The 10,924-nt window shown below is 34.0% G+C and overlaps 2 protein-coding genes across 2 annotated transcripts in view; one reads left to right on the plus strand and one right to left on the minus strand.

The window, feature by feature from the left end:
• Window positions 1-144: 144 nt before the first annotated feature.
• LOC100176447 lies at window positions 145-5,351 on the minus strand. Its single transcript, XM_002125640.4, has 11 exons — window positions 4,979-5,351; window positions 4,559-4,719; window positions 4,095-4,246; window positions 3,448-3,539; window positions 3,058-3,169; window positions 2,593-2,712; window positions 2,225-2,306; window positions 1,560-1,704; window positions 1,137-1,222; window positions 834-968; window positions 145-286 (listed from the first exon to the last, which is right to left on the minus strand). The coding sequence occupies exons 1-11, from the start codon at window positions 5,176-5,178 to the stop codon at window positions 165-167; spliced, it is 1,407 nt and encodes a 468-aa protein (XP_002125676.2). The 5' UTR covers window positions 5,179-5,351; the 3' UTR covers window positions 145-164.
• Window positions 5,352-6,014: 663 nt separating this feature from the next.
• LOC101241969 (fibrinogen beta chain-like) overlaps window positions 6,015-10,924 on the plus strand; it is a 17,659-nt gene continuing 12,749 nt past the window's right edge. The window contains exons 1-3 of the mRNA XM_026834579.1: window positions 6,015-6,257; window positions 6,532-6,801; window positions 7,164-7,291. Coding sequence (XP_026690380.1) covers window positions 6,179-6,257; window positions 6,532-6,801; window positions 7,164-7,291 — 477 coding nt within the window. The 5' untranslated portion in view covers window positions 6,015-6,178. The remainder of the gene's footprint in view (window positions 6,258-6,531; window positions 6,802-7,163; window positions 7,292-10,924) is intronic.

Below are 10,924 nucleotides of genomic sequence, written 5' to 3' on the forward strand. Positions count from 1 at the left end.
TTTAAATATTTAAAAACAAGGACAAGATAAATTTGTGGTTTTAATCCATATGAAATGGCTAAATTGTTGGCTGTTTGGGCTTTGATTTTGTGGCTTTTAAAATCATGGCTTTAAATTTGTGGCTTTAGAGACATGGCTTTGAATCGTCTATCTGTTATTATAGGCTACCTTGAAAATGGTCGTTCAATTGACAATTTATCATCTTCATCTGAAGCTTCATCAACAAAACAAATATTTTCTTCATTTTCAGTTATGTTTGTCCATGTATCATGCAATACTTCTTTATCTAAACACAGTGTATATGTGTGATTTAATTTCATTACAAAAATAAATTAAAAAAGTATTTTTAATCCTAAAAGAACTTTTACAAACTTCAAATGTGACAGACATGAAAAACAGTACTAGAAAATGAGAAAAATGGGAGTTCAGGAAATGCTACAATGAAAAAAACCTATTTCTGCTTAGAAACAGTAGGTAAAGATGAACCGAAACACTAGTTGTCCTGACATGTCTTGATGTAAGACTAACGCAATCCCAAAGGATTTAGCAACCTGGTTTGTTAGAGAATATTTTAGAAATTTTGGGACAATTTTACACTGGCCAAGTCAGTATTGGCAAACCGTAAGCTCTGCACTGCTGTAAAAAAATTATCGATTTTCATCCATTTTGATTACTTCAGCTTACCTGGAACATCAGTGATGACATGTGGTTAGAATTTTTAACCCTAAGTATGTAATAAAGTTAGGGTGAAAATAGGCATTTTATTAAATTCCGCACCACTGTAAAAAACTAGTGATTTTGAGTTCGAACTTGTATTAAATATTTCTGCTTACCTGGAACTTCAGTGATGACACAAGTTTGATCATCCATGTCTTGTTCGATAGTGGAAACAGAGTTCGTACTCTCTAAGTCTCCGGATGTTGGTGAGAAGAGCTGACGAATCCGATCTCTTTCTTCCAAATCTTCCTCTAAAGAAATTTTTTTTAAAAACATTTGTGACTTAAAAAAAACAACTTTATAATGTTTTTTTCCGACAATGGCAGTTTAAAAAAGTGTCCACTTTTAGTTTAGCATAATTCGACCAGATGTTTATCCTTTTTTCCCTAACTTATCAGACAATGTTAAAGTTCAAATACCTGACAGTTTTTCATTTTTCCAATCCAAGTAATTTTCTTTATTTTCAAATTCTGGTAAATTAGGCAATGGTGGAACATCAGTCGACCTTTTTAATAGAAGTTATTTAGTAAATTTAACTACATATTTAAGTGGTAATGTAATTTTAGGCTAAACCAATAGTGTGCTACTAAATTTTAAAATTGCTCAAGGTAACTTGTGTATGATTTATGTTCTATACTTATTTATTTTAGACTAGAGTAAAAGACACCTAATTTCAGATTTTGGTTCCTTTATTGTTAAAGATAAACTGTTATGTACCACTTCAGGAACCTTTATGTACTACAAGTGCCACTGTACTTAAAGTCCTGAATATGTTTTCATAATTTCATACAAGAACACAAAAATTGTATCATTGGTATTGAAAATAAAATAATACAAAAAACCTGTGTTTCTTCAGCAGCAAGCGTTCCATGTATGATAAAGTTGATGTTTCAGAGAATTGAATGTCAATTTTAACAGGATCAGATTGCACAGCGTGTACTGACATTTCAACAGGTGTGGCCTTTCCAGAAGGTGTAGGGACTGAAACTATTGAATTTCAATTTGAATTATTTATCGACAGCAAATTTTTTTAGTTTTAAACTAAAGTCAAAAGATATATATTCGTTGTAAAATAATTTTGTTTGAGAAAATTGCAATACTTTAGATTAGTACAAGTTTAAATAGTAAACAACATTCTGCTGGTGTTGCTATCAGTAGATATAACTTTCAAAATGGCTGTTCCTGTAAAGAATAAACCTAAGCTTTATTATACCAATGTTTTTCTGAAAGGAAATCAGGGTACAACGCTAAAACAAATTTGGTTTCCAATAATTAAAACTTACATAAATTTTTACCAGAAAAGCAGCTATTAACCTAACATAATTTTTTTTTTCTCTATGAATACAATAACAAACAAAATTACTAATTTACCAAACCAGTGAAGGGAAGAGCAGTAAAAACAAAACGAAAGTTATAAAAACACAACTATGGGTCAAAACTACCAAAAAGAAGTATCAAATAAAAACTGCTAATGAAAAAAAGTTTTATTATTTTACAGTTAAATTACTTGTTTCATTTTGTTCAGGTTGTCTCCATTTATTCAAAGCTTCCTGAAATGACTTGGCGCTTTCATCTTCGTTAAAACTTCCCTAGAAGTGTAAAATAATATTTTTCTTCTTTCTCTCACAAATGCGTGTGCTCTTTTTTGGAATAAAGAATGAAAAGAGAAAGTACTTTTACCTATGGTAACTCATAATATGATTTCTGCAAAGTGGCTAAGCTTACTCCAGTTGCTGAATTTACATATGGATATGGATACTTAAGTTTAGTCACCACAGTGTCCATTCAAATCTAGAGTATACAGTTAGTATGTTGGCACAAGAATTGCGTTTCAACTGAAATGATGTCCAAACAGAAGGTTAAAAGTATTTTTACCTGCAGTAGTTTTCCACCAGAAATTGAAGAATTTGAACTACGTAGTTTTTCTGTTGAGTTTGTCTTTTTATCAGTCTTCTTATGCAAGCTAAAGCTTGGTGGTGGTGATGCAGTTATCGCCTGTTTTTACGCATTTATAGCACTTCCAGAGTTGTATTATCAAATAACGCTGACATCAATCACAGCCGGTATATACAGATTTAACCAGTTTATTCAGAATACTGACGCTTGTTCAATTATAGTTTTTTCATACTCATATCATATTTTATACACACTGGATTACTGGAACACACATGTTTTCTATATATCACATTTATACATACTGGAACACACATATTTTATACGTATCATATTCTATACACTTTTATACAGTGTTGCACAGTTGCCATTTATAATTACTCGAAGGTGTTAGAATTAAACCAAAACATGATTCAGACTTTATGTGGTATTAGATATAAAACATACCTTGGCAGGAGAAGGGTTGGAAACATATGGATAATAAACCTCGTTTCCCCACCCTGACTTTGGCATCATAACTTTGTTGTCAACAGCTGGCAACAACCTCTTACGACTCCATCTGTAAGATAGAAATTATAAAACCGGGTTTATTCTATGTGGGTGAGATTCTACAGTGGGGCAGGTCATGGCACCTGGGATTTATGCCACAGTTAGCCCATTGTTGTACAAAAATAGTGTCTGTATATTACAAATCACTTCTGTATGTATGTATGATTATATACGGCTACTACATGTACAACAGGTATCAAAATCTTAAAATATGGCTTATAAAAAAGTATTTTCAATGTAACCCATCTAAACTTTAACTTTACTTAAATATATTTATAGTTTAATGACCTTAAAAAGTAGAGACCAACTGCTGAAGGTTCAATACCATGTAGGCTTGATAGTGGAAGATTTCCTTGCATGTCACTTTGTATTTCCATTATCTGTTTGAGTGTTACAAAAATTTTATTCAAAGGCGTTTCATAATGAAATCCATTTTATATTCAGTTATAAATGGGTTTGAAAATAACAATTATTTCACACCAATCAAAAGTCACACAATAACAAAGCATTAAAAAAATTATTAAGACTCTTCAAATGTGACCTTTTAAAACGAATTTTCGGTTCTATTACATTTACATACATATAAATATATATATTATATAAGATATTTATACAACATATTTTAAGAATTCTATATGAGTTTGGTCTTATGGCAAGGCATTTCTGAGGACTTGGGATTTAGACCAGAACTGGCTCATTACTCCAGCTGTTAGACCCAAACGTTTCAAATTACAAGAGCCAGGGGTAGTTAAACTTTTTTAGTTCTTAACATTTAATGATTAATACAGTGTAGAAAACTCTAGCATACGCCTGCGTAAATTACTCGAACACTGTAAATTTTCACATACATACTTGAATGAATGAATGTATGTTAATTTGTGGGTGAGTATTTTCATTTCTTTCATTCATTCATTCATTCATACATACATACATACTTCATCGTGGGATCGATCCAATGCAACAGAAATCCATTTCTCCTTATTTACAATGGGTGTTTCTTCACTTGGTTTCATATCCATTAGTACAGGATCTTTGTTTTTTAATGTTTCCAATAGTTCCTTGGACCTAGACCCTCTTTTTGGTAAATCTAAGAAGGTTTTATTTGGTTTATTAATGCTTGAACTGCATGTAGAATAACACTAAAAATGCAAAAGAAATTATTTTTTGCAGATAAATGTATTTAATGTAAATATAATGCTTTCCAATAGGAATCGTGAGCAGCACATGTAGTATTTAGAAAGAAAAGGCAAATGTTCCTTGATTGACGATCAGAAGCAGACTCAAGCGCGAATAAGACAAAACTTTCTGATTTTTTATAACAGTTATCATAACATAAGCATGTACTATATTACATTCATGAACTTATACAATATATTTATAATAAAAATCTGTACTTTACCAAGTGGTTCATCCTTCAGTATGGTAACAGTGGGCTTTGGTTTTGGTTTTGTTGGTGCGGATGGACTTTTGTTTGTTGTGTTTACTGTACGTCCCAAAATATTCCTTGAATGTGAATCAAGCGAAGCATTCTTGCCAGATTTCCAAATGTAACCCTGTTTTCTGTATTTGGTGAATTTGTTACTGTTGGTGATTAAGTATATGCAATGGTAAAGGGACTTCTTAAATGAATGTAACTTATTTGTCCTTGCATGGAGGGGCAGTGAGAACTGTTATAACATAGGTCTTTCATATACTTCATGCCCACATGTAATTTTGTGGGTAATTATTTTAATTAGTAAATATTTATGAGTTTCTCCATAAGTTTAGAGTCACACTTGTGTAAATCAATACACTTATATATAATAGAAAAATCTCTAACCCGCGTTCTTCCTTCTGTTTTTCCATTGCCTGCTTCAACTGGTTGAGCCTCCATTCCATTTGTTTATTGTCAATATCCAGTTTTTTAGATTCACGTTTTTTCGCGGACGTTGAAGGTGAAGCTTTCTTCTGCAGCTTTTTTGACGCTGGCTCTTTGCCAGGTTGCAGTACAGCAAAGTCAAGATTTAAGTGATGGCTCATGTTGTTTTAAGTTTTTATTGCAGTGAGAATACCAACTGAAACTTAGCAATAAGCGTCCACTAACCGCTAACGATCAAAAGGTTTATAAGTATAGGATACTTACACATAATGTAGTCTTAATTCATGTAATACACTTTAATAGTACTTCGCTTTTAGTTTATACTTGTTGTGTTTTTTAGCTTCTCTCGTTACCATAGTTTGTTGTGATCGTTCATGCGAAACGCGTTCAAATCTTGCGAGTTTAAAATAGAAACCTACTAAAATTTTAAATGATTGATTTTAAATTTATTTGTTTTTTTTAAAAATTTATTCGTTTGCTTTTGTATTATTTGTTCAAACAGGTGATTGTATTTGCTTTGATTCGAGAATTCTCAAAAAATTCTCAAAATTCGAGAATTCTCGAGAATTCTTTGATTCGAGAATTCTCTTAAGAGAGTACTATGGTATCAGAGACCGTATACAAACATGTTTATATACGGACTCTGGTTTGTATTGTACACATGCATTGCCTACTGCCCTAGTCGTAGAATAAGCCATGACATATAAATATCTCACGATGATATCCATTTATATTACAAAATGACGTTGCACACCACAGGTGTTAATGTCATTGCTTTCTTTGAAAAATCGTGCTTATGACGTACGGCTTCGACAAAGTTGGAGTGACGGTAGGCAGCACAAATAGGAAAATTGGATGGGTAACCTATAACGTGTTTGAAATTCAGGCCGAGTGATTATGTATCTAGGATCAAACAGTTTCCATTGTAAGTAGCGCGTCTTACGAACGGTTTTCTACACGATTTTGAGTGATTAGAAATATGGTTAGCACTAGATACCTACAGTACTTTATGTATACAATGAAACATATGTTCTCGGAATCCAATAGTCATTTATGAGATAAAGCGAGGATATCAGAGAGAATGTTCAATCAGTTGTTTACATTGTTAGCTGAACAGGCCCCTTAATACTGCGTATAAGGTTGAATAAAAAAGTATTTGAAATGTATTTAGTTTTAAAAGGATTACAGCTGAGGTTCGTCATTGGTTTACTTATTAGTTTTCAACACGTCGTTACAGCAGGTAAGTTAACTCGTAAAACATCAAATGAGCAGTAAAATCATTTTTCCTTTATCTGTCGCACGATTTTGTTTCTGCGGGGTAAGATGGCATACCGTTAGCATTCAAGTCCCATATTTCCTAACCGTGTTTTGACCAATTAAGAATGCCAGTTGAAGGTTATATAATTCTGTAAATATTGTAAAGTAGGACAAACAAGAGACTATCTATAAGTCTCCCATCTTACCCCAGTCAACTATAGAATGTTTTCCAAAGTTCAATTTTACTTTTTATTTAGACCATTCTAGCGGGGCGAGTGAAGTTTGGAGCGAATCGACAAAACCAACACGATTGGTGAACATCTTGTACCAAATGTGTTTAAATGAAGTTCCCATTTACGTAAACGCTACTGTGAAGCCGAGTGACTCGTCTCTACCACATCAGTTCAACCTTACTGTCAAACGAGTGGAGAAATATAGTTTCTTGGTTGAAATATTGCGCACAGATCTCGACTCTGGATGGGAAAACATTTTACTTACAATTAACTGGAAGGCATACCCACCGAAAGGTGAATAAAGCGCTCCTTCATTATTTGCAGAAATAATTTCCTGTCCTGTGGTTTACCTCTTAAAACAGAGCGGTACACGTAAACCGCAGATATACGCTTTTGGCTTGTGATGCTACAATGATGACGTTTAAATAGCTTAATCATAATCAACTGATTACAGTTTGGGCTGCTGCTTGGGTAAATTTAATACATTCATTCTTGTTTCATTCGCTCGGCTTATTTAAAGGCAATTATATACATGTAATGTAAATGTCGCCACGTGCAGAATTAGGAACAATGTGCAATTATAACCAACTAATAATATTATTATATTATTTATAAAACAATTCAAGCACGTCTTCTTTGCAATACTGCTGTCACAGAAATAAAAACCTGCCGCCAACTATACGATTTCGGCTACAGAAGAAATGGCTTGTACAATATTTACTTGGACGGAAGCACTAAGTTGGAAGTTTATTGTGACTTGGAAAATCTCGATGGCGGGTGGACGGTTAGAACTTTATTAATTCACCAAACATCTTCGTTTATCGCATTGAATTGTCATGTTTAGGTGATTCAGCGCAATATGGACAATCGAACGAATTTTTATCGAAATTGGATAGATTATAAAACTGGATTTGGAAACAAGCTTGCCAGCTTTTGGATTGGTAACTTATTCTTAACATGTTTAACTTCTTATCCATCCCACCTTCACACATAACACAGGGTTGGAAAATATACGAGCATTGACAAAGAATGGAGACAACGAACTTCGGATAGACATTACAACTTGTGACAACACAAAGATCGTCGCTAATTATTCGTAAGATCGATAGACATAAAATATAAGCTGCGTGTTGTAGGTTTAATTCCCGTGCATTTTGTTTACGTTATGCCATATTATATCACGAATTGTGTTTTTAGGCAATTCATGGTCGGTCCGGAGAGTGACAGATACAGATTAAACATCACGGGTTATCAACACCAACAAGGTATGCTGTACTTGTACCGTTGCAAACACCATGTGAAATTAGTATACAGTAGGACGGGGGGGAAACGGGACACATTTAGCAAATAATATACCTGACCGTATTTTAAGCAACAATTACTACCAGTATGTTGGAGTAGTAAGGATACGATTTTATACCTCCTTAAAATTTCTTTGTTTACAGCCAAATGGGACGAGTAAGTTAAATAAAAAGATGTCTCATCTTCCTCCATCTATATATATATATATATATATAAAGAAAATGTTCTGTTCTAGGTAAATTATGTGACTATGGGAGCCTGAGTGGTCGTTGGCAATGTGGTTCGACCGGTGTTTCGCGAACAAGCTGTGAAAATACTGTTGAGGGTAATTAAGCTAATCAAGTTTAATTATATTAGAAACATTTCATGAACATTATTTTTGGCGTAATGGTATTCGATTATATAGGGTTTTTAACTTTTAAAGGTCTCTTCACGCCCGCAGATTTTTCTGTTAGCCTATGTTTGTCTGTTGTGTAAATATGACCAACAACTAATGATCGGGAATACTATATTTACTTTATTTCAGATTGTTGCTTCGATAGTGCAGCAAGCGGTACAAAAAGGTGTTTCCACACAAAAGGTAATTTGAGTATAAAATATCATGAACTGGTAAACCATTACTATATATAGTAGGTTCGGGTAAGGAATATAGCACATATTCTATTCTCTTTATATTCTACTTCCTTGACTAATTTGGAAGTAAACAAAAAGTATTCAAAGAATTATAAAACCGTGTCATTACGGTTCCAATAGAAGGTTGTCAATTGTTTAAAACACGATCAGGATATTTCAATATTATGTGCTAATGGTGTCCCACCTCCCTACTATATAAATAATCTAAAACGCGCACAATAACATATTATTTATACAATCACATTCATTCCTATCTTCCTCACCCTACTATATCAGTATATATGTGAATTAAAAAACTGTAAACCTCGATAGCTTCATGTTGTACTTATTCTCTATACGTGGCAGATGCAATGGCTTGGGGCAATGGAAGTGGGTTTTCTACAAAGGACAAACGCAACAACGATTGTCCAATTTCCAGGAAGGCAGGGTGGTGGTTTCGTTCTTGCACGTTTTCCAATCTGAATGGTAACTACGATCCATGCGTGATCGGGTTTAATTATGCGTACTGGCGCAATGTCAGTCCTACAGGTCTTCACGAAGGCTTGAGGTTTACTGAAATGAAAATACGACCACGTTAAACTGTACATGCTGTCTTCACTTTATACACGTATACAGCGGGGTGGGGAAAGATAGTTTTCAATCTTTTTTCTCGTCCCATTTGGTAGTAAAACAAAGAAATCAGGAAATAATAAATTTAGGTACCAAGGGTATATTCCCCTTTACCCCACAGTACTGTAAAAAACCGAGCTCTGTTTTTCTTCTCCCGTTAATTCTTTGCTTGACTGCAATTTCTATACAAACAAACTGCTGTACTCATAAATACAACAAACCATTCACGACCGCGAAATAACTACATATATTTTACGTTGTGGCCATTTTTAACATTGTTTTTGAAAAGCATCGTCTAAACGGCAATATAGAAGTTGAAGCAAATAAAGGGAAATTGTTATAACCTCTATATTTATTTTATATATCCCCAAAGGCTTGGCGTATTTTCTAACCTATACCAGCGATTTTATTGTTGTTTGACTTATTTTAATAATCTTTTTTTCTTTTACATTTCAATGTAGCTTGATTTAAGATTAAAACAATAAAATTTATATTCCGCATCAATTTGGATAACCATTGGTTACTGTAAGAGTTTCACTCCAAAAAATAAGACGTTATACAGTAGGATGGGGGAAAATGGGAGACTTTTTAACTCTATTTTCTCGTCCCACTTAGTAGTAAACAAAAAACATTCAAAGAAATATGAAACTATGTCCTCATGACTCTCATAGACCGTTGTTAATTGTTTAAAACACGATCAGGGTATCTAGATATTATGTGCTAAAGGTGTCCCATCTTCCCCCATCCTACTATATACTCCCTCGAGCATTCCTGATTAGGTTAGGAGGCATATACAAGCAAAAAAACAGGAGTGCAGGCTGTTCTTGCATCCATCTATTACTCTCCTTGAATCATTTAGTATGTAATGTCCTATAATGGGTGGGCTACATAAGCTTACCATAGCAATTTAAACACATTTGCAGTAGATATTACGCTGTTGTGCATTGTAGCTTCGTGATGTGCTAGGATGAGATACATTAACTTTAAACCAATTGTAATACCCGAAGTAAACAAATAAGTATGTTCAATGGCGATAACACGGAGTAGTTAGAAATATTCGCACAACTTGCGAAGAAATGTGCGATCTGCTTTTTTTCCGTTATATGGTGTTTTAAACATTTTTCAAGCTTGCCAGCTTTTGGATTGGTAACTTATTCTTAACTTGTTTAACTTCTTATCCACCCCACCTCACACATAACACAGGGTTGAAAAATATACGAGCATTGACAAGGAATGGAGAAAATAAGAAAGGAGTAGGCTTTTTGGCGTAATTACAGTCCTAGAGGCCTAGGTCTTATGGAGGGTCTTCGACTTACGGAGATGAAAATCCGACACCGTTGAAATAAGCGTTGTTATTAATTGTACAGGATAATTGTTGCATTTTCTATTTGAAAGAGGGCATAGACAGGTCATGCATGCTTTATTAGTATTCTTGTTTTTATTAGTATGCTGAAAACGCGTATGAAATATATGTGTAGTGAAGTTTGTTGTACAAAAATGTCAGACCAAGTTCGCTGTTGTGCGACTGTGCGGTGCTGCGTGGCCCAAGGTTTTCTATGGTTGCACAAATACATGTGTCCTTGGGCAAGACACTTAACGGCAGTTGCTCCAACCCAGTGGTCACTAATGAGTTGCCCAAATTATCAGCCATACATAAAAAAATCCGAAGACATAAGTAATCACTCACAAAGTAACATACATGGTAACTCGTAAGCTGGCACGAGGTGTATGAAACCGAACACATGTGTTGTAACCATACCCATATGACTCTGGTTGTAACGACTGTCATTTCCGGCCATGCAAGGATAAAATGAGTTCCATTCATTCATTCATTCATTCATTCATTCGTACCCTATTGGCTTTTTAACTCTGT

This window comes from Ciona intestinalis, chromosome 5 (assembly GCF_000224145.3).
Source record: "Ciona intestinalis chromosome 5, KH, whole genome shotgun sequence".
Classification (NCBI taxonomy): domain Eukaryota; kingdom Metazoa; phylum Chordata; class Ascidiacea; order Phlebobranchia; family Cionidae; genus Ciona; species Ciona intestinalis.

Bases quoted from the DNA above. Each gene is read 5' to 3' on its own strand.
- LOC100176447 (XM_002125640.4), bottom strand. From the start codon at position 5,178: ATGAGCCATCACTTAAATCTTGACTTTGCTGTACTGCAACCTGGCAAA. The intron at 969-1,136 runs GTATTTGAACTT...AAATTTCTTTAG, and splicing joins GAAAAATGAAAAACTGTCAG to AGGAAGATTTGGAAGAAAGA. The intron at 287-833 runs GTAAGCAGAAAT...CACTGTGTTTAG, and splicing joins TGTCATCACTGAAGTTCCAG to ATAAAGAAGTATTGCATGAT.